The sequence below is a fragment of the Aquarana catesbeiana genome, linkage group LG05 (genome assembly GCF_042186555.1).
Source record: "Aquarana catesbeiana isolate 2022-GZ linkage group LG05, ASM4218655v1, whole genome shotgun sequence".
Lineage (NCBI taxonomy): Eukaryota > Metazoa > Chordata > Amphibia > Anura > Ranidae > Aquarana > Aquarana catesbeiana.
This window is the reverse complement of record NC_133328.1, coordinates 116,592,438-116,617,096: the sequence shown is the minus strand read 5'-3', so window position 1 is coordinate 116,617,096 and position 24,659 is coordinate 116,592,438. Positions and strand designations below refer to the sequence as shown.

The following is a 24,659-nucleotide window of genomic DNA, read 5'->3' as shown; positions in this document are numbered from 1 at the left end:
TAAGGGAGAGCTTTGCAGAGACTGAGTTCATTCAGAGAGGAGTGCACTGTGAAAGTGTGTGGGGGAGGGGCAATATGTGCAGAGAGGTAAAGTTTGTGTGTGTTTAGCAGAGAGGAGAGCATTGTACACAGAGGAGAGCTTGGGGGAACTTGTGATGAAAGGGGAGCTGAGAAACTATGTGTGTAGAGGTGGAGGGCAAGGTCAGCAGAGAGGAAAGCTAGGAGGGGATTTGTGATGAGAGGAAAGCTAGGAGGGGATTTGTGATGAGAGGAAAGCTAGGAGGGGATTTGTGATGAGAGGAAAGCTAGGAGGGGATTTGTGATGAGAGGAAAGCTAGGAGGGGATTTTGGGGGATTTGCCTTATGTGATACATTTGGCGCAGCTGTAAATCTCTCCTCTAAGGAAGGTGTGGCTGGGGGCGGGGTTTGGATGTGGCTGGGGTGGGGTTGGGGCGGAGAGTTGGACAGAGAGGGTGAGTTCCTGCACCTTTTCTCTGAGAAAAAAAGCCCTGCCCAAACCTATATGACACCATTGATATGCCAGAAAATGTTTAATATACATTTTAAAAATATTTTTTTTTAGTTAAACAAATAATAATATTTCCTTTGATTTACTGCTTGTGTTTCTTTTTAGCTGTCTCCTAGGTTCTCCAATGGGCTTTTTTTGGGGGGGCATTTTCTTCAATAGTGCAAACGTAATTTATTTTATACATGAGATGACAATCTCTTCTTCAGAAAACTATTGTTGTGGGTCTGCTACACACACACAACTTGTTTTTGTTGTTAATGTATGTGATGCAATACTGTTAAAAATATACATCATTTTCAGCATCATGAATGAATTTTGGCGAGTCACGAAAATGGCATGATTGTGGCAAATTATAAAGCACTGTGGTAGTTATTTACTAAAGGAAAATCCAATTTGCACTCCAAGTGCACTGAAAAAGTGCACTTGAAACTGCACTGAAAGTGCACTTGTAGTGCAAAGTGGATTTGCCTTTAGTAAATAACCCCCATTTCAGTGTAAACACCAACTTAGTCCAAAAAAATGATATTGAGCATTGAAAGAAAAGCCACACATCCTTGAGTAGAAAACTTTTTGTAGTCGGGGACCGGATTGTGCTCACTATTGTATGGACTCCTCATGCTACCAATTTTGGCTGTAAAATAGTTGATGTGTGCCCTGGGGTACAAAGGCTTCGCCAATTTCACAATTTTCTCCAGCGTTGCCTTCCTCTTTATTTTATTCTGACCCATAATAAATGGCTATTTTGGATTCACAAATACTTGCCTATGTGTTTTACTTCAAAAAAGGACAGTTTGTGAGTAGGCAGGTACATTTCAAAAATACAATGTCAAATTAACAAGGGACACCAACCAACCTCCTTGAGGTTAAAAAATACAAGATAATAATGGTGTTGTGGTAACTTGACAAATAAATATGGAGATCACTAGAAAAAAATAAAAATAAAACAGGAGATATTGATTAAAAAAAAAATCATTATAAAAATTAAATACAAAACATTATTATGGAGATCTGACAAAAAAAATAACTAATATTATTCAGGAGATCACGAGAAATAATAAAGAAATCATTTTTTCAGAACTCCGTGTGAATTATCAGCAGCAAAACAACTTCATTATTCTAGCATTATAAAGAAGAGAATGCGCTGCATTAAAAGATTTAAAAATTTGCAGCGTGACAAATGTGCAATCTCCATTACGAGCGCTAATTTTACCAGACCGAGCGATTCCGTCTCGTAATTGATTCAGAGCATGCGTGTAACTTTGTGCGTCAGAATTGTGTACACACGATCGGAATTTATGAGAACGCATTTTGTTGTCGGAAAATTTGAGATCCAGATCTCAAATTTTGTTTGTCGGAAATTCCGATGGAGCCTACACACGGTTCGGAATTTCCAAAAACAAGCTCCCATCAAACATTTTTGACGGAAGATCCAATTGTGTGTACACGGCCTAAGAGTAAGAATACCCAGTGACGCATGAAAAAATAAAAAATAAAAAAAAAACCCAAACGCAAAAAAAACCCCAAACATTCATAAAACGGTATTGAAACAAGTAGGAGCATCCCACTCATCTTCAAGGAGAAGACTTATTATAATTTAGGGCGAAGGCATGATGTAACAGTCATCATGTTTCTGTCCCCTAAAGCAGCGTCACATCTCAAGTATAAAACATATCCCCAGAAGGATTCTGTAGAGTATTTGGTAGCCCCATCGCCAGTATTGCTCCATCCCAGTCCCCCCTCTCAAGCCAGGTAAGAGAATGGAGGGTCCACTAGGGAGAAGAGACGCGAGGGAACACTGGCGTGGAGGCGATCACCAATGCTCTACATCCCCCCCTATATCTCAGAACACACATGAATGAGAACATTACAATACTAAGTGTTATTTAGGCTAGCCAGGAGGTAGTTAGCAGCCATCCAGGAATGTAACAGAACCTGATAAGCGTCCGACACAGCACATCTTCCTGAGTAGTCTGCAGTGATACACAGGGTGTGTGGTGATGGAAGTGTCTAGCGGGTGATCACATGGTGGGTTCCACATGTTTGGTAAAATAAAACAGATTGCCGTGCAACAGAAACAAAACCCAAAAACATTAAGGCACACAGTCCTCTATAAGGATCCTGAATCCAGGTAGATTCCTCGGAGGGTGTATGGGAGTCAGGTAACTCAATGCCAAGGGGAGATGGATAGCAGCCATGGCATCAAATAGTGGGGGTCAGAGCCAGGGTCCTCCCCCGCTGCCTGCAAGAAGTACAAGGAATGCGGCCCGAGTAGGCGGGCAACCAGGAGGGACCCGAAACAGCACATATAGTATGGTCAATGGTAGCAGGATTTGTCTTACACGTTGTAACCAAGAGTGTATAACTTCAGGTCCGACAATAAACATGTTGGGGGAGCAGATGCAAGGCTAGGTGCTAACAGGGACATAAACAGTGATGGGCAGTAACAGGTAACTGGGTCTGGTGGTCCGTGAAGGAACACTGGGATGTTATCAGCCAGAAAATGTATAAAGCTGCACCCACTCTCCATGAGAATATCTGTGGAGGTAAGGCTCGAAGCATGGCGGGACTAAATACTTCCGTACATCGGCCAGGCTGCAGTGAAACAATTAACTGAGGAATATAAAGGATGTGCAGTCAAAGGGAAAGCAACTTCATGAAGCAGGTATTAAGAGTCAAAACTCACGTGAGCTCTCTGGGGAGGGCAGCCGGGAACGGCTCTGTGTTCTCCACGGCCAGGGTTGGGAGGTCCGCCAGAAGGTCATCAGCCCAGCGTTGCTCGTTGGCCTGGGGCGAAACATTAACCAGCTCGGGACGGGATGGGGCTCGCTCCCAAGAATGTGAAGAGAGCAGGTCGATCCCCAGGGGTGCGGAGGATAAATGAGCGCTAGTCTTTGCGGAAGGTGGCAGAGAGGGGGAACCCCCATCTATAGGTGACATTCACCTGACGCATGAGATCCGGAACTGGGCGAAGCATGGCCCGGCATTGCAGTGTGGCCCTGGAGAGGTCAGGAAGTATCTTGATAGATGCGATGTCAAAGTCTAGTTCCCCAAATTCCCATGCCTTTTGCAGGATAAGTTCTTTGTGTGCATAACGGTTGACTCGGCATATCACGTCCCGTGGCCTGTTAGGGTCGGTGGGGCGGGGGCCCAGGGCTCTGTGGATCCTGTCGAACTCCACCTGTTCAGGGATGGCATCTCCCGAGACCCTGCGGAAGAGCACAGCCGATGACACCGCCAGGTCCTTGGGTCTCGATGCAGCCGGTAAGCCCATAAGCCACAGGTTGTTTTGTCTATTCCTATCCTCCATGTCTTCCACATGGAGCTGTAAGGTCACAGCGGCATCAGTATGTGTGTCCTGGATAAATTCCAGCACTGACACTCGCTTATCTAGGGTCAGCAAGGAGGATTTCCCTGTAGTCAGTCTGGTAGTAAGGGATTGTACCTCTTGTCTGACTCCCTGCAGCTCTTTGCGGTGTTTCTCCTCCAGGCGGCTTATGAGGGATTCTATATCCAACTTTGTCGGAAGTGCTTGAAGGAGGGCCCACAGTTCCGTATCCAGCTGGAGGGTAAGTGGATGGGAAGAAGGGTTCTGTGAGTCAGTACAGAAATCTGCTGGAAAGTCCAAATAGGCATCTGAAGCTGATGAAGCTGGATGGATATGTGGATCTGCAACCTCGTGTGAGGAGCCGTGGGGCTCTGCCATCTTGGAGTCTGGGGAGGCTGTCTGAGAACTTGGGAAGAATCGGTCGATTTCTCCACTCGCTTTGCTATTCTTAGGTGCCTTTTTGCCTCCCTTTGCTTTCCTTTTCTTGGATGAGAGCATGCCATAAAGATTTGAGCAGTATAAGCCGGGGTAAGTGGGTAAAGGCTGGGAGCTCTAGCTACATGCGTCCACCTAAAGCCATGTCCAGACCACGCCCTCCCTCCTTGTTCTTTACGCTGAAGTTAGTTCTTAATGACATTGGTTGTATGTTTGGGGGTCCGTGTCCTGCTGTAGAATAAATTTGGGGCGGATCACACACCTGACTGATGGTATAGCATGATAAATAAGTAAGTATCTGTCTGTATTTCTTAGCATTGAGGACACCATTGATCCATACCAAATCTCCAACTCCATTTGCAGAAATGCAGCCCAAACTTGCAAGGAACCTTCACCATGCTTCATTATTGCCTGCAGACACTCAATGTTGTACCACTCTCCAGCCCTTCGGTCAACAAATTGCCTCCTGCTACAGCTAAAAATTTCAAATTTTTACTCATCAGTCCAGAGCACCTGCTGCCATTTTTCTTCACTCCAGTTCCTATGTTTTCATGCATAACTGAGTCGCTGAGCCTTGTTTACACATCAATTGTATGGCTTTTTGGCTGCAATTCTTCCATGAAGACCACTTCTAGCCAGACTTCCCCGCAAAGTAGATGGGAGCACCTGGGTCCCGCTGGTTTCCTCCAGTTCTATGCTGACGGCACTGCTGGACATCTTCCGATGTCGAAGGGAGGTAAGCATGATGTGTCAGTCCTGAGGTCGGGACCTTTAAAAGAGACTCACAGATATGGTCTTTGAACCATTACTGTTTGCTATATTTATTAGATAGCTGTATTTTGTCTAGCAAGGCTTTACTGATCCAAACTCTTGTTGAGTTTTTGCTGTATCGAGCCATGTGTCAATCTACCTTTGAATTGTATGACGTTATCCTGAAGTGCATAATAAAACATTTAAATTTAAAAAAAGCATCTGCTGCATTAAGTTTCCTTGGCCGACCACTGTGTCTACGGTCCTCAACGTTGCCCTTTTTTTGCTTCTTCAAAAGAGCTTGAACTGCACATCTTGAATCCCCAGTCTGCTTTTAAATCTTTGCCTGATGCAGTAAAACTATCCTGTGTCTTGCTGATGTGCTCAGTCTTACCATGATGCGTGACCTGTGACATTTATCGGTCTTTCACAACCTCACCTTAGTAGCAGAGTTTGGTTGTTCCTCACCCAGTTTTATGCCTCCTACACAACTGTTTCTGTTTCAGTTATTGACGGTTTCAACCTACATATGAAACTGATGATCATTAGCCCCTGCTTGGTATAATTGGTTAATCATACTCCTGACTCTGATCGTACAAAATTCCTGACTTTGTGTAAGTGTACAAATTGATGCTGGTTTGAAGCCAAAGGGTAGTCATACCAAATATTAATTTGATTTATGTTTTCCCTCCGTTTGCTCACTTTGAATTATGTAAATTGATAAAAAAAAATTAAAATACATATTTTTGAAAGCATTCTTTCTTTACATTTATTCACACCTTCCTAAAAAAAAAAACTTTTGCATAGTACTGTACATACACCTTCATCTTTTTTCTGGCTTCTAGAGAGATAAACAGATGCAGCCGTCACACTCTTGCTGCCCTTCATTTCATTACTTACAGCAAACTTTCCTGTCGCATCATGGCAGCATACACCTATGGGTTGTGGCTCCGCCCCCGCAACCTGATAGGACCGCGTAGCTATTAAAGTCTGAGAGAGCCCCTGCCCCAGCATTCTCCTTTTTTTCCTCACCTGTCAAGGACCGAAAACATGCATCCCTTACCTAAAACATTCGCCCCAGCCAGGTTCTAGCCTCTCCTGGGTGGAAGTCCTATCCTGTACAGCCTCTAAATGAGCTCAATGGAAGGAACCCCACTCTGATGGTCTCAGGGGTATGTTACAATACATTACAAACCTTAAACAGGTTTATGGATCGCAGCGGTCTCCAGCTCCTTTCTGTGCACCTGTGGGTAACTTCCCCTCCTGTCTGTCTCCATAGCTCCAGCTTGTCAGGACATCCCACTTTCCAGCTTCCAAAATGGCGTCGGAGGCCTCAGAGCGCATCTGAGCATGCACGAGCGTGTCGTCATCACCCCGCGACGGCGGCAAGTTTAAAAATGCTGTAATGTCAGCATTTTCTTGTCTCTTCTGTCCTGAGCCTGTAAGGGGGAATTTTGACCGGATTTCTTTTGCTACTCTACCCAGCTGTTCTATCCTGTCTCTCTCTTGCTATCTCCACGCCCAGGTAAGATCTATGATGGTTTTTTCTTTGCTTGTTTACTATCTGCTATCCCATGCATGCTAAGCCACCTATATAATTATAGGTTGATTCATCACCTTTCATGGAGACCGTTGCCCAGGTAGACCATCGCCAGCCTACTAGGTAAGAGGGGATGATGGGTAAGTATGAAGAGAAGGAAAAAGAGAGCCCTCACTAATGCTGTTTAAATTGAACAGCCCCACCAGGTCTTCCAGATCGTCACATTCAAGACGAGGGGAGCCTTCAAGAAGGAGCCGCTCAAGCCACAGGCAGAGTCGCTCAGAGCGCGGCAGAAGTCGCTCAAGTCGCAGAAGCCGCTCAAGTCGCAGGAGGAGCCGATCAAGATCAAGACATAGTCGCTCCCACCACAAAAAATCCCCTGCGCGCAGGAAATCTGTCACCCAGCCTTCCCGTCCACCCGGGAACTCCTGCTGGATTTGCGGTGCTACAGCACTTCCAGACAAACTGGCCTGTCGCACATGCTTCATTGAGGCAACTAAGGACAGAGAAACAGAGGCAAGAGAACCAATTGATCCATCACCACAAGTCGCAGAGCCAGAAGCCAGCAGACCTATACAAAGTACCTCATCCACTGCCCCATCATCATCAAAGACGTCAGACCCTCTCTCTGACACTGATGATCTAGAGGCATCCACCGGCTTCGACTTCTCATTGATCGACCCATTCGTGAAGTCAGTAAAAGAGGCGATCGACTGGGTGGAAGGAAAAGAAACTCCTCAAAAAGTGAGGAAATACTTTCCAAATCTTAAAAAAGACCCAGAGAACTTCCCGTTCATTGAGGAACTTGAGGATCTAATTAAGGATGAGTGGCAAAAGCCAGAGAAAAAAACTGGCCTCAGCAACAGATTATCAAAACTCTATCCACTTAAAGAGCCTAACGTCAACCCACTAATATCTCCTCCAGTGGTCGACTCCTCCCTAATGCGCCTCGCCAGGCACGTAACACTTCCAATAGAGGATGCAGTCACATTCAAAGACGTCCTGGATAGAAAGATCGATCTGGATCTTAAGAGAACCTACCTCTCGGCAGGTGGCGCTTGCAGGCCAGCAATAGCATTGGCTGCCGTCGGTAAGGCTATCTCAAGCTGGTCCACGATGGCCGAGAAGCTGGTATCGGAAGGAATAGAGCAGGAGAAAGTTATCTCAGCACTCCAAGAACTTAGTCTTGCAGGCGACTTTGTCGCAGAAGCCTCTGTGGATATAATTAAAACCACTTCAAGAGCAATGTTAAGCTCAGTAATGGCCAGAAGGGCGCTCTGGTTAAAACCCTGGTCAGCAGATCCCTCCTCAAAATCCAATTGGTGCAAAATACCCTTTGATGGCGTAAACCTTTTTGGAGAAAAACTGGACGTGGCTATTTCTAAAGTCACGGGGGGAAAATTGGGACTCATCCCTTCAGATAGGAGGCCCAGGCAGCAGAGACCACCGGTTTCTAGAAGAAATCTGCCAGATAAATACAGAGAGGCAAGATCCTACAGGCCCGGAAAAGAGTATAGGAGGAACTGGAAGAATCCCCAGTCATCATTCCTCAAGCTCCAAAAGTCTAAGACCCCTGCGTCAGGGGAACAAAAGTCTTTTTGAAGGTGCGTCCGCCCAACCAGCTTTAGTGGGGGCCAGACTCATGAGTTTCAAGCAGGTCTGGGCGGATATAATAAAGGACCCATGGACGATAGACACTGTCCAGTTCGGCCACAAATGGAAATTCAAGACACGGGCTCCAAGAGACCAATTCTCTGTAACCAGATTACCTGCATCTCGGGAAAAAAGGATGCTACTGACAAAGTACGTCCAAGACCTGTTACAAAAGGAAGCCATAGTGGAAGTTCCAATATCCCAAAGGTCAACGGGATTCTACTCCCCGTTGTTTCTGGTGAAGAAGAAATCGGGGGATCTACGCCCTGTCTTAGATCTAAAGAATCTCAATCGCTCAATCTTAGTCGAGACATTCAAAATGGAGAGCCTCCAGTCAATTCTTCGGGCCATGAATATCGGGGATTGGATGCTTTCCGTCGATTTACAAGACGCCTATCTGCACGTCCCCATTCACATCTCATTCCAAAAATTTCTCCGCTTTGCGGTAGGTCTACATCATTTTCAATTCCGAAGCCTCCCGTTCGGGATCTCCACCGCTCCAAGGACATTCACAAAAATCTTACTGCCAGTAATAGCCTTACTAAGAGAACAAGGATTGAGGGTCCATCATTACCTGGACGACATCCTTTTGCTAGCAGACAATCAGGATTCCCTTCTACTGCATCGATCCATTCTGATTACCACCCTACAAAACTTCGGCTGGATCATAAACTGGGGGAAAAGCAATCTGCAGCCCACTCAGAGAATGATATTCCTGGGGGCGGAACTAGACACCCGTCTCAATACGGTAGAACTTCCGCAGGAAAAAATTCCCAGCCTCATTCAGAAGGCAAGAAAGTTATTAGCCTCTACCACACTACCAGCCCGGGAGTACCTCAGCATACTGGGGTCATTCTCAGCAACCATCCCAATGGTACAATGGGCCCAATGGGCCCAATGGAACACCAGACCTCTGCAAGCATCATTGTTAAAACAATGGAACGGGGTATCATTGTCTCAGCCGATCATAGTCCAGAAAGAAATAAAACAATCACTCTGGTGGTGGACCAGATTGAACAATCTGAAGAGATGCAGGCATATAGTCCCTCTTCCTCAGGAAATAATCACTTCAGACGCCAGCCTGAAGGGCTGGGGGGCACACTACCGCCATCACGCAGTCCAGGGCCTTTGGACATTCAGAACACAAAACGTGGTTTCAAATATATTGGAGATGAAAGCAGCTTTCCAAGCTCTGTTAGCCTTCAGCCCCCTCCTCAGGGGGAAAGAGGTCCTGCTAAAATTGGACAACAGAGTGGCAGTTGCCTATATCAACAGGCAGGGGGGCACCAGGAGTCGCTCCATGATGCGGGAAGTCCGTCCAGTCTTCGAGTGGGCACAGCTGAACCTGTCGGGATTAACGGCAGCGTATGTCCCAGGAGTCCAAAATCAACTAGCCGACTCTCTAAGTCGGACCTTTGTATCAAACAACGAGTGGGCCTTAAGTCACCAAGCCTTTACCCTCATAACCCAGACCTGGGGGATACCGGATATAGACCTGGCGGCAACACCGGTCAACACGAAATGCCAGAGATATCTAGCCAGAATTCCTTTCCCATCGGCAGAAGGCACGGATTGCCTACAACACGACTGGAACTTCCGTTTGGGGTACATATTTCCGCCAACAGCACTCATTCCGAGATTCTTACTCAGACTCAAGAGGTCGAAAGCCACAGTGCTAGCAGTCCTCCCATTTTGGCCGAGACGACCATGGTTTACGACGCTCCTCCAATTGAGCACAGCAGAACCACTGACACTCCCAATGACAGCGGATATACTGTCGCAGGGGCAACTCCTTCACCCATTTCCGGAGAGGCTGCATCTAACAGCATGGAGATTGAAAGGACTAGGTTCTTAGTCCAAGGTTGCTCCCAGAAAGTGATAGACACTCTCCTCCAGGCCAGAAAATCCACGACCAATAAAACCTATAAAAGGGTCTGGGAGAGTTTTCTCTTAGTCGCACAACAGCAATCCTGGAACCCGGCATCTCCATCAGTTCCTCAGATACTCGAATTTCTCCAGTTAGGTCTAGATAAAGGTCTTAGGTCTAGTACCCTGAAGGTACATGTATCAGCCCTATCCGCTATGACAGGAGTGAAATGGGCTCAAGAACCTCTCATCATCCAATTTCAGAAGGCTTGCCTAAAGCTGAGACCACCTAGGAAACCTTCCTTCCCGACATGGGATCTTTCAGTAGTGTTGGAAGCCTTATCCCATGAGCCATTTTTTCCGTTAGAGAATGTTTCCCTGTGGGACCTAACTCTCAAAGTCACTTTCCTAATAGCAATTACATCAGCTAAAAGGGTATCGGAAATCCAGGCCTTACAGGCTAAGGAACCATACTTGATGTTCTATCCAGACAAAGTAGTCTTAAAACCATCGGATCGCTTCATCCCGAAAGTGTCATCATCTTTCCACTTTAACCAAGAACTGTCTCCCCACCCTATCCACAGAACAGGGTGATCCACATCCGCTTGACATAAAGTCGAATATCCAGGCCTACCTCCTGGCAACCAGCAATTTAAGGAAGACAGAGGACCTACTGGTCATTCCTCCTGGGTTTAGAAGAGGACAAGCAGCAACCTCTCGCACCATCGCAGCATGGTTGGTGAAGATCATTAAGAGAGCTTACGCATCTAACAATGCACGAGTACCTGAGGGCTTAAGGGCACACTCCACAAGGGCAATGGCGACCTCCTGGGCGGCCTACTGCAGGGTATCAGCCGAAACTATCTGCAAAGCAGCCACTTGGTCTTCGAAAACCACTTTTATCTCTCATTATAAAGTGGACTCCGCTAGATTGTCCACGTTAGAATTTGGGAGAGCAATTATTCAGGCTAACTCCTCAATACCTTCTAAATAAAAAACTTATCTTTTGCTCATACCCACCCAGTTTGCGAGTTATTCCCCATAGGTGTATGCTGCCATGATGCGACAGGAAAACGGAAAATTGTATACTCACCTTTCCGTAATTTTCCTTTCCTGTCGCATCTCATGGCAGCATACAAATGCCCACCCATCTGAGGTGAGGTATATATACACGGAGAATGCTGGGGCAGGGGCTCTCTCAGACTTTAATAGCTACGCGGTCCTATCAGGTTGCGGGGGCGGAGCCACAACCCATAGGTGTATGCTGCCATGAGATGCGACAGGAAAGGAAAATTACGGAAAGGTGAGTATACAATTTTCCGTTTTTCCGCTAGATGAAGGCTACTAAGTGGCAGTCTGGATGAAGAGCAAGCACCAGGGTTTTGCTGCTTTGTGGGCAGCCTCAATGTGCTCTAATCCAACATTAAAATTTAACTGTTAATGTGAACTGTACTTTGAGTCCTATATGAAACATTTTTGCTGGTACAGTGGATATAAAAAGTCTACACACCCCTGGTAAAATGTCAGGTTTCTGTGATGTAAAACAAAAAGAGGCAAAGATAAATCATTTCAGAACTTTTTCCACATTTAATGTGACCTATAAACTGTACAACTCAGTTGAACAACAAACTGAAATCTTTTAGGTGGAGGGAAGTAAAAATAAAATAATATGGTTGCATAAGTGTGCACACCCTTAAACTCATACTTTGTTGAAGCCCCTTTTGATTTTATTACAGCACTCAGTCTTTTTGGGTAAGAGTCTATCAGCATGGCACATCTTGACTTGGCAATATTTGCCCACTATTCTTTGCAAAAACACTTCAAATCTGTCAGATTGTGAGGGCATCTCCTGTGCACAGCCCTCTTCAGATCACCCCACAGATTTTTAATCGGATTCAGGTCTGGGCTCTGGCTGGGCCATTCCAAAACTTTAACCTTCTTCTGGTGAAGCCATTCCTTTGTTGATTTGGATGTATGCTATGGGTCCTTGTCATGCTGAAAGATGAAGAGATGAGGTCCCTCTTCATGTTCAGCTTTCTAGGAGAAGCCTGAAGGTTCTGTGCCAATATTGACTGGTATTTGGAACTGTTCATAATTCCCTCTACCTTGACTAAGGCCCTTGCACCAGTTGGGGGGGGGAAACAGCCCCAAAGCATGATGCTGCCACCATCATGCTTCACTGTGGGTATGGTGTCCTTTTGGTGATCTGCAGTGTTGCTTTTGCGCCAAACATATCTTTTGGAATTATGGCCAAAAAGTTCAATCTAGGATTCATCAGACCATAACACATTTTCCCACATGCTTTTGGGAGACTTCAGATGTGTTTTTGCAAAATTTAGCCACACATGGATGTTTTTCTTCAAAAAAAAAAGGCTTCCGTCTTGCCACTCTACCCCATAGCCCAGACATATGAAGAATACGGGAGATTATTGTCACATGTACCAAACAGCCAGTACTTGCCAGATATTCCAGCAGCTCCTTTAATGTTGCTATAGGCCTCTTGGCAGCCTCCCTGACCAGTTTTCTTCTTGTCTTTTCATCAATTTTGGAGGGAAGTCCAGTTCTTGGTAATGTCACTGTTGTGTCATATTTTCTCCACTTGATGATGACTGTCTTCATTGTGTTCCATGGTTTATTTAATGCCTTGGAAATTGTTTTGTACCTATCTCCTTAATGATACTTTTTAACAATGAGATCCTTCTGATGCTTTGGAAGCTCTCCGTGGACCATGGCTTTTGCTGTAGGATGCGACTAAGAAAATTTTAGGAAAGACCTACTAGAACAGCTGAACTTTATTTGGGGTTAATTAGAGACACTTTAAATGACGACAGGTGTGTACTGACTCCTATTTAACATGAGGTTAAATGTGATTGCTTAAAGTGATTGTAACGATTTTTTTTTTTTTTTTTTTTTAAATAACCAAAACATTCATACTCACCTCCACTGTGTAGTTTGTTTTGCACAGAGTGGCCCCCTGGCGGCGCTGGTAGCTCATCCCTGCATCGTATAACCCCCTAGTAGAAGCACTTTCCCGTGGGTTACCTTGCAGGTGTGCTCCCAAGTCCAACATTTACGTTTGTAGACGCAGAATGCCGGACTCGGCCCCGCCCCCTGGAGCCTGCATCATTGGATTTGATTGACAGCAGCGGGAGCCAATGGCTGCGCTGCTATCAATCTATCCAATCAAGAGCCGAGACAACGGGTAGAGGGGAAGAGCGCATCTCTGGCATGGAAAATACAGGACTCAGGCGAGTAAAACAGGGGGGGACCTGGGGGGGCGGTCAGTGACAGAAGTTTTTTCACCTTAATGCATAGGATGCATTAAGGTGAAAGAACGTGAGGGTTTGCAACCCCTTTAATTCTGAACACAGCTACATCCTAAGTTATAAGATGGTGTGCAAACTTATGCAACCACATTATTTTATTTTTTTATACCCCCCCCTCCAAAAAGATTTCAGTTTGTTTTTCAATTGAGTTGTACAGTTTACAGGTCACATTAAAAGGTGGAAAAAGTTCTGAAATTATTTATCTTTGTCTAATTTTTTTATATCACAGACATTTTAACAGGGGTGTGTAGACTTTTTACATCCACTGTTTATTGACCATTTGGACCTTCGGATTTGTTTAACCCTATTACATCATATTATAGTACCAGGTTTTGTTCCCGGATTCCATATCATTCATAAATACTACAATGTAGCTTTATTTCAGGACTAGTGAAATGGTAAACAAGCTCTGTTCTACCTACCATATCCTGCCATGGATCCTCCATTCCCGCCATTTACAAGGTCCTTATTCTCTTCAGATAAGGCCTTGACATATCTTCTGCTCAGGTCTAATATCTGCTCTCGGAGCTCTGTGCTGCTCTGATGCCTAGGATACTGAAAGGTGTAGCGTAGCAACAAAAGTCCCCAAACAAAACCAAAGGCAAGAAGTAGAATGCTCAGTTTCTGTGACACAGATTTTCTGGAGAATGTTAAATACATGGTATGGCTCCCAAGATACACAGCTTACACCAAAATATTGCTTCTTCCCCAGATGTCAGACTTAGGGAATGGTCCTGGATGTGCCATTTTCAGTTGCATAGCTTATTTTACGGAAACAGTGCTTCTTTCCAAATGGCAGCTGTAGCATCTGAAAAACAACACAGAAATATGAGTGCCAATAAGAGGCATGATATTTTATTTTTTACTTATTAATAATGCCAACATTTCCCCAGATTCACTGGGCTTGCAACCAGGTTTACATTATGAGAAAAAAAAAAAAATTACTTCTTACAATGTAAGCTCTAAATTATGGCGGACATCAAGAACTACCTTTTCTGGCCACTGGGACTGAAGTACCTTTACCTCAAAATGTAGCTGCTAACATCAAAAGTGATATTTTTTTTTGAATAGGAACAAGTTTATTCACATGTAGAACATACAGGTATATAGCAGTGAATATACATCAACAGGAGTATGGTGTGCAGTATATCAACGTATAGGTTAGATTCGCATTATACTCTATGTTTGCTATCTTGTTATAACATCTCCTATAAGAACTTGGTACCAAGTACCTAAGGCACCTTTCACCGTATGCATATACCTCCAACAGTTAAGACAACATAACATGTGTTTTGGCATAGTGCAAAGCTCATCGGGTCCTCTCCTTCCCCCTATGGTTCTCAACGTTATTATTTATTCCGTACATGTGTCACTGGAGGCCAGCCATTTATCCCAAATCCGATTGTACTTGATCGGGCATCCTCTATATCTATACAGCACCTTTTTGTAAGGTAGTGTTTTGTTTATTTCAGTAACCCAGATTTGGACTGTGGGGGAAGTGGTCCTCATCCATTGTTTGGCTACTACCTTCCTGGCGCAAAAGAGGGTCTCGCAGAGGAAAGTTGCTAAGTACTTTTCTAATGAGGCATCCGGGGATAATCCCAGTATGCACAGCTTTGGGTCAAGTTGTACCGGTGAGCCCATTTTGTCATGTAAGAAGGTAATAATTTGTGCCCAGTAACTCTGAATGTTTGGGCATGACCATATCAAGTGGAAGAACGAGCACGGGTTAGCTGAACATCTTGGGCAATTTGGGTTCTGGTCCGATCGGAATTTAACTAGCCTTGATGGTGTAAGGTAAGATTTATGAATAATATACAGCTAAGTCAGGCGGTCAGAAAGTCTAGGTGATGCTTTCTTTACATTTTCCAGTATCTCGTCCCAATCTGGATCGTCTATTGGCCCTATATCTTCCTCCCATCTAATCTTAGCCGTGTCAATGATTCTTGCTATTGTACGTGTACGCACAATACTATATAGGATGGATATTAATTTGGCTGGATCTGAGCCTGTAATCACATCTACCATTGGTAACATTTGTGTATTAGGGAATCCAGCCACAAATTGGGTATTTAAAGCGTGCCTTAGTTGCATGTAGCTAAATAGCATGTGTGCGGGTAGCTCGAATTCTTCCCTAAGTGATTGGAAACTTCTCACTCCTAGGGGGGTAATTACTTGAAATAGGAACATAATGCCTTTATCAGCCCAAGTTGTCGCGCCTGGTAGGTTCAACAATTCCTTCAGTAGGGGGTTATGCCAGAGGGGGGTGTTGGAGTGGAAGAATTCCGTCCCCGTCATTTTAAGTGCAATTTCCCAGATCCTTTTGTGTTGTATCAGTAGAGGACCTCGAGCAGCCCCGCCCTGTCCACCACCCCTGCTTCTGAATATTACTTGTAAGGGGGAATAAGCAGCTTTGTTTGATTTTTTACATATTAGAGTTTGATACCTGATGTTGTCTGTTTTATGAAGATGGTAGAGATGTGAGAGTTGTGCCGCTATATAGTATGCATGAAGATCTGGGAGGGCCGCTCCTCCGGAGGAGGTTGGGTTTTTAAGGGTGTTCCATGCCAGTTTGTGTCTATTTGGTCCCCAAATAAAGGAGTTGACTATATGGTCTATTGCCTTAAAGATTTTTAGGGGGATAAGTACAGGTGAATTCCACATTACATACAGAAACTTGGGGAGCAGGATCATTTTAAAAAGATTTATCCTGCCCATTACCCCCAGTGGGAGTCTTGCCCAGGATTGTGTGCGTGACTTTAGGTATGCGAATAGTGGTTCAATATTATTGGCGATCTATTCCGTGGGCTCTCTGGTGATTTTGATACCTAGGTATTTAAATGACGCCACTCTTTGTAAGGGGAGAGATGCTGAACTGTGTGTGGGTGGTGCTATGTCTAGGGGCATGATTTGTGATTTGGACCAGTTCATGCTCAGACCTGAATGCTTACCAAAATATCAAAAGTGATATTTTAGTTATAACTGAAGAGAGGTGGTCGGCTATATATATGGATCGAAATTAAGCCAGTTCACCAGGAACCAGACAAATTTCAATCAGTCTATGGGCAGGCTGGTTGTACTGAATTTGATCTATTGATCAACTTCAGTACAAGCAGCCCGTCGGGTTCTTTTTGACCGATCACTGCCGGTGGCAATAGCAGCCAGCAGTGATCATTGTAATCTGGCAGTGGGGAAGGACATGCTACAAAAGTCATCTGCCCTTACTGAAGACCGCCACATCTAAAAATGCTGGGGGGTGCGCTTTCAACAAAATAAAGCATGAAAGACACAGATTGATGGGTGAGTTTGTGTTAAATAAAAATAAATTAAAAGAGAAGTATGGACTTAAACCCAAATAAACCCAGACATTTATACTCATCTAGGTCCCTTGCTGGCTCTGCAGTGAGAACTGAGTGATCAAACACCGCTGATCGCTCAGTTCTCCCCTCTGTTTTGAGCAGAGAGCCGTGACTGCCAGTAACTGGCTCTCTGCTCTCCTCTCCAGGGCTCACTGGAGCGCTGGGTGTGGAGGGGTGGGAGGGGCTGGCTCAGGCTCTCAACGGATCGCTGGGCCAGGTGCTGGTCCAGGCATCTGGGTGAATCCTGACCATATAGTCGGGATCGTTCCCGAGCCTAGACCGATTGAGTGACGTCAGCCGACAGCAGACTTTAGCACACTGTTGGCTGAAAACGGCAGAACGAACTGCACTCCTGTGACCTACCGGAGAAGTATAGCCAAAAAAGCTTTGGATATACTTGTCTTTTAAACAGCATTTTAGTACTCAGATACAGTTTAGGTCAGCTTTAATTTTACACAGCAGAAGAGCTGTGAAAGTAGATACCTTTGTTCACGGGGTCCAAATACCTGGAAAGCAGACCGGTCAAAGCACCCCTACTGCTCTACCAACCCTAGCCTTTTCAAATCTATAGTGACAATCAGCGCAATCTCAAATATCTCAAAAACTGTTAACCCAGACAATCAAAATATATAGCTCAAAAACTGTTGCTAGCGGAACACTTAGTGATCTCATAACACCAAAATCAATGTTTACTTTCTTAGTGCAGTGGAACAAATGTATACATAATAAATCCTTATACAAATAAAACATACATATATTATAGTGTCATTCTCTCCAACTGTGGTAATATGCAAAAATCTGTCAGCTCATATACACAAGTGTCCTTTTATGTCACGTCTTCCACCGAGAGTGCTAAGTGATTACTCCTTTCCGAAATCATTTGGTGGAGGGGGATTATGGTGTGGGGTTTTTTTCATGGGTTGGGCTTGGCTTGGCCCCTTAGTTCCAGTGAAAGGACCTCTTAAGGCGTTGGCATAACAAGACATTTTGGACAAATTTCATGCTCCCGACTTTGTGGGAACAGTTTGGGGATGGCCCCTTCCTGTTCCAAAATGACTGCGCACCAGTGCACAAAGCAAGGTCCATAAAGACATGGATGAGCGAGTTTGGGGTGGAGGAACTTGACTGGCCTGCACAGGAGTCCTGACCTCAACCCAATAGAACACCTTTGGGATGAATAAGAGCGGAGACTGCAAGCCAGACCCTCACAAATTCACTTCTGGACGAATGGTCAAACATTCCCATAGATACACTCCTAAACCTTGTGGGCAGCATTCCCAGAATAGTTAAAGTTTCAAAGGGTGGGCCAACTCAATATTGAACCCTACGGACTAAGACGCCGTTTAAGATCATGTGCATGTAAAGGAAGGCATCACAATACTTTTGGTAATATAGTGTAGATAGCTGAAAAATACATACTTAAGCAAAAGTTAAAATAAAATCTGTTCAAAATTAACAAAACAAATGTTTCCATTTTAACAATTAAAATACCAATAAAACATGGCACAAACTATTGCATTACCAGTAGAACAACTCATTTCCCAACTGTTTTGGGTTCTGCAGGACTGTCCCAGGGTTTAAATCAAATCCCAGCGTCCTGCAACCACATGGGACACTGCTCATTCCGGAACTCGTTTCCACACCCAGGACCATTTTTGTGCTGGCTGCTCTGAACACCAGTTGTATTCCCCCTAAATCCCCCATTGTTCTCCCATAAATGCCCAGCACTCTACAGATCATTACACATGGTTTCCAGTCTATGTCCCGCCTCCTCTCCTGCCAATCTAGATTTCCTTCACTTCTGGTCAGTCTCCTAGTGAGGCTAATCCACTGACCACCAATGCTTGGGAAGAAGGGTGGGTATCTTTAGGCCTCATGCACACTGGTTTATTGTAAACACTGTTTCTCCTGACAGGAGAAAATCAGCGTTAAACTCACTTAAGTTGCATTTTTTCAAAACGAGTTAAGCGAGTTTAGAAGCTTTTGGTGTTTGGGTATTTATTTTTTATTGGTCAGAATTTTATTTCAATTTATTCTGGCCATTGAAATGAATAATTGCTGAAATGCTAAACATGCCTAGCGATTCGACACGTTTAGCAGGTTTAGCAGTATCTGCGGTTTTTATGGCCAGAAGCTCTTCTGAATGCAATTCTTCTGTATTCAAAAGGATTTAACTGCCTCTAAACTTCTACAAATCCTACATGTGCATGGATACATAGGATTTATTGAGGTTCATTCAAGGACAAAAAATGTTAAAAGCCCCAAAAACGTTTAACGGTCTATTCATGCCAGGGCAATCTGCTGTGGTGCATTGGAGGTCAGTGAGGGCCCATTCATATCAAGTCAATACTGCACTCCTGTCCCTGAACAACCACAATATATCTGCTATTGAAGCAAAGCTTGAGCCTTAGCAGCCTATACACTGTCAGAAAAGGGAGGCGATGAGGGCAAGACATATAGAATTGGGTCAGTGGAAGGTTTTAAGCAGGGTGTAAAACCTCTTTTTGGTTTTGGCTAGATATAGAATGATTAGGACACAGCGGTTTCAGGGGAAATCTTCTAATAGATAAGCCTGCTCTGGTGACAACTGTCTAAAGCTGGCCATACATGGAGCACATTTCAGCCAGTTCCAGTTTGACCAGTGGAAATTTGCACTGTGTATTGATACTTTTTTTTTTAGTACTTGCCAATACCAATACCAATGGTTTTGTTTACACTTCAGCTGTCAGCAAATGGTACAAACCATGGAAAAGTAATATACAAATTCATTTTTTTAATTTTTTTTTTACTTGTGCTTTTTTCAATGTGAAACGTGTAAATATATGTTAAAGGTGTAAAAATATTAATGAACAAAGTAAACAAAAAAGTTTTAATTATTAATAGTTTATAAAATAGAAGTGAACAAAAAATTAGCAGGAAAATAATAATTAAATGGATTAAGGCTGATTAGAGTAAATTAAGGGTTAATAAGGTTTTAAACAGAGAAATGTTTAATTAAAATAAATTTTTAAAAAAACTTTTTTTTTTTTTTTTTTTTTTTACTTGACAGGTTGCTTTAAACATCCCTTTGATCTGTAGATGAATACATAGAAAGATAAAAAAAGAAACAATATTTCTTTTTATCTTTCCGTTTCAGCACGTTGTTGATAAACATTGCCCGGAGTTGTGAAGTCTCGAGGTCTTCCACCTTAATGCATTCAAGGAGAAGTCCAGCCTGAGCTTTTTAGGCTGGGCTTCTCCTATGGGTCACAGGAGTGCAATCTGTTTCGCACTCCTGTGACCCGTTTTCAGCAGAGAGCGGTCTGAAGTCCACTCTCCGCTGACATCACCAGGATCAGTCCAGGCAGCGCGTCATCCCGACTTATTAAGTCTGGATCCGCCAGGTGCTTGGACTCATGGCAGTCTCAGCCTCTCAGCGAGCCGTTGAGATTCCGAGATGGCTGCTCCCTGCCCCTTCACAGCTCAGCGCTCCAATGAGGGTGGAGAAGCAGAGCAGGGGAGATGCTGACCGACAGGCAGCAGCTCTCCGCTTGAGGAGGTGAGAGAACCGAGCTATTGGCGGTGTTCGGCGGCTCGGTTCTCAGTGAAGAGGCGGCGGGGGATAGATGCAGCATCGGTCGGATGCTGCATCCATCTAGGTAAGTATGACTAGCCAAAAAAAAAAAAAAAAAAAAACCCATACTTCTCTTTAAAAGGGGTTGTTTTTTCACCTTAATGCACTCTATGCATTTAGGTGAAAAACCTTCTGTAGTGCTGCATCCCCCCCCCGGTTTTACTTACCTGAATGCTGTCATCCTCCAGCCGGGAAAAAGCACACCAGCTCTAGCTGGTGTCTCGTGTCCCGATTGGATAGATTGATAGCAGCGCAGCCATTGGCTCCCGCTGCTATCAAATCCAATCATGTGGCGCAGGGGGGCAGGGCCGAGTCTTGCATTCTGTGTGAATGAACACAGATGCAGGACTCTGGAACGCGCCTGCACGGATGTCCACCTTAGGGGAGCCTTCTCCAACATGGACACTCGATGCAGAGAGAAGCCAGGAGCGCCGCTGAGGGACCCCATAAGAGGAGAACTGGGCCACTCTGTGCAAAACGAACTGCACAGTGGAGGTAAGTATGACATGTTTGTTATTTAAAAAAATAAAAATAAATTGAGGGTTTACAACCCCTTTAAAGGTGAAAAAACTTTTGTGGTGCAACTGCCCCCCAGAGCCCTCCTTTTACTTACCTATACCTGATCTTTCCAGCGTCAAGAACGAGCCTAGCAGCTCCAGCCGCTGTCCTGGGTCCTAATTTGATAGATTGATAGCAGCGGGAGCCACTGGCTCCCGCTGCTGTCAATCAAATCCAGTGACACAGGAGTCGGGGGGCAGGGCCGAGTCTTACTTCTTTCAACACAGATCCAGCTGTTAGGATAAATTGAATAGAATGCATTTGCCTGAACCCGACATGAAAAAGAGTCTTGCTGTTTGTGTCAATGGAAACAGCCACAGGATTTAGGAGCAGGCCCGCACGATTGTCCCCATAAAATGCGGCTCTCCATGGGGGCACTTGATGCAGAGGAGGAGCCAGGAGCACTGCCGGGGGACCCCAGAAGAGGAGGATCAGGCCGCTTTGTGCAAAACCCTTGCACAGAGGAGGCAAGTATAACATGTTTATTTGAAAAAAAAAAAAATTATAATTAACCTTTACAATCACTTTCAGCTGTCAACAGGGGAACCCCACTGACAGCTGATTGAGTCAGCAGCCCGGCTCCTTACCAACGGATCATTTCCAGCTTTTTTTTTGTTTTTTTTTTTACATTTCAGCTGTCAGTGAGGGAATCCAGCTGACAGCTGAAAGAACCGAGCCTGGAAGTATCGGTTTCTGATATCAGAGCATTTGTATGAGTACCGATACTCATGCAAATGTTTAGTATCGGCACCGATACCAGTATCAGTGCAAACCTAGCGACTTTAGTCATCAGAACAGACTTCCTCTGTCGGCACCCTCCTTTGTAAATGCTTTTGGCATCATCATGTGCAGTCTTTCCTATCAAAGGCCCCTATATATCACGCATCAACTTATCAAAAAATGGAAGTTGATTTATTTGGTGACGCATAGCACTAGCATCATAACAAACAAGGCAAACCTTTACTGCAGGGGTCTCCATACTTTCTAAGCAAAAGACCAGTTTACTGTCCTTCAGACTTTAGGAGGGCTAGATTGTGTAGAAAATGCCTCAGACTTGGTGGTCAGCGGGGGTAAAATAATTACATAATGCCCATGGGCAGTGGCAGGTATTGGTATTAGGGAGAAGAATAATCTTCATTGTTGGTGTCCATGGAAGGAATAGTGCCCCATCTATGGTGTCCGTGGAAGGAAAAGTGCCCCATCTATGGTGTCCGAGGAAGGAAAGGTGCCCCATCTATGGTGTCTGAGGAAGGAAAGGTGCCCCATCTATGGTGTCCGAGGAAGGAAAGGTGCCCCATCTATGGTGTCCGAGGAAGGAAAGGTGCCCCATCTATGGTGTCCGTGGAAGGAAAGGTGCCCCATCTATGGTGTCCGTGGAAGGAAAGGTGCCCCATCTATGGTGTCCGTGGAAGGAAAGGTGCCCCATCTATGGTGTCCGTGGAAGGAAAGGTGCCCCATCTATGGTGTCCGTGGAAGGAAAGGTGCTCCATCTTTGGTGTCAGTGGGAGAAGTAGCACCCTAAGGGCCAGATAAAGACGAACAAAGGGACACATCTGGCCTGCAGGCCATAGTTTGGAGACCACTGCTTTACTGTATATTAAAAAACAAAGGTTTAAGGCAGGGGTCCTCAAACTATAGCCCGCCAGGGTGATTTACCCGGCCCGCAGACTGTCCCTTCCTTCCATAAGACCGCAGCATTCCCCCTCCCCTCTGCTACGTTATTCACACAAGACGTGAAGCATAACAGGTCCGGACAAAGGGTGGGACTTTTCGAGTTAAGAAGGGGATGATTGGTTACTAGGCAGCGGTCCCAGCAATCAATCACCTGCCTTTCGCTTGAAAAGTCCCGCCCTTTGTCCAGACCTGTCATGCTTCGTGTCTGAATAAAGGTAGCATAGAGGAGGGGGAGTTATTTATTTTAAATATTGTATTGTTTTTTTCCTGTTTTATTGCACTACAAATAAGATATGCGCAGTGTGTATAGGAATTTGTTGATATTTTTTTTCAATCTATAGTCCGGCCCCCCAACAGTCTGAGGGACCATGAACTGGCCCCCTGTTTAAAAAGTTTGAGGACCCCTGGTTTAAGGGGCACTAAAATCTCATCCTTAGTAGCCAGAGTACTTGTTTCTAGATTTCTACTGCTGAACTCAACTGTATAGCTGTAAAAAAACATTGAGAGTCACTAATAGAAAGGAGCTGGATGGAATAAAGGTATTACTGCACAGAGATTATTGTAGCTTGTTCAGCAGTTAAATCATTAAACAAGCTTTGCTTCTTTCAACACAGATCCAGCTGTTAGGATAAATTGAATAGAATGCATTTGCCTGAACCCGACATGAAAAAGATTATTTGAGCGAGATTACCCAGTAATTCTGTTCATGGAGGAAAAAATGCTAGACCTCCCTGGGGAAAAAAAGAAGAAGTACACGTGTTGTAATAAAACCAAAATTTGCTACAGCACAGCCATGCTAATGAAACAAACGCGGTGCTTCAAAAACAATATTCATTGTTACGGAAGGTTATTACCCAGATTACATAAATTCTTACTAGATTTCGTGCACTCTTGTATTATATGGGATTCATTTTAAAAGGATTTTCCAGACAATATGAAAAATGCACCCTGAGCTGAGACCTCACTGTGACAGTCAGGCTTGATAACACTTGTGGCTGAAGGGTGGTAAAAACAGGCAGTTGTGCCACATTTTTACTGCCCTCCTTCCCTCCCCCCACACCCTATGCTGCAAAAACAACCAGATGGGGATGTACACAGCAAACATTATACCCCCTGTCGTGTTTGGCAGGCAGTAGCACCACCAAAATTGACCCATTCAAGTGAATAGGGCTGCACTGCAAGCATGAGGTTGCGATGTGGTGGTGCAGAATGAACAGGGTTAAAACAGGCCTATCAAACTCCTCTGAAAACCGTTCCCAAGCCGAAAATTCTGGATGATGCTCAAGCTGTAGGAATCCCAATCAATAAAGCCATCCACTGCGAGTGCAGGCTAGGACAGAGCTCATCCCTGCTCCAGGCAGCAATGTACAGGAAAGAAAGTGTCCACATGAGCCGCACATCTCTGCAAACCAGTGGCGGCTGGTGCTAAAAAATGTTTGGAGGGCACAAACAAACCCCTCCAGGTACGCACTCACATACATACAGAGATATAGAGATCCAGTCTGGGGGGCGGCTAATATCACACAGACAATCCATAGCTGCCCCCTCCGCATTACCTTGCCCAGCACTTTCCCCCAACAGTATCGTCTCCATGGGACGAGAAGCCGGAAACCAAAAGTGACCTGATGACGACGATTGATTCGCTAAAAGCACAAGTGGGAGGGTTCGGAGCGCAGTGCTCCGTGCCCCCAAGACAACCTGAATCAAGCCAATTGGAGCCTCAGCCAGAAATCACATGTTCACATCACATTTACGGACCTAATAGACACCCATTAGTCCGGCACCCCACACAGTGCACACACATTATGTGACACATGAAAACTATTAGCCCGGGTTCACACCTATGCGAATTAGATGCGGCTTACACCGCATCTAATTCGCAGGACATTTTAAAATACATTCATATGAATGCATCTGGTTCACATATGTGCGTTGCATTCGCACTGCGCATTGCACAAAAAACGTGTGCGTTTTTTGGGCATTGCGGTGCGAACTACAAGCCTATTATCTCCTATGGGAACGCATCTGATTC

At 44.8% G+C, this 24,659-nt stretch overlaps 1 protein-coding gene across 1 annotated transcript in view; it reads right to left on the bottom strand.

The window, feature by feature from the left end:
• The window catches only part of CCDC126 (coiled-coil domain containing 126), an 83,523-nt gene that overhangs the window by 43,954 nt on the left and 14,910 nt on the right, over positions 1-24,659 (bottom strand). The window contains exon 2 of the mRNA XM_073630103.1: positions 13,846-14,231. Coding sequence (XP_073486204.1) covers positions 13,846-14,083 — 238 coding nt within the window. The 5' untranslated portion in view covers positions 14,084-14,231. The remainder of the gene's footprint in view (positions 1-13,845; positions 14,232-24,659) is intronic.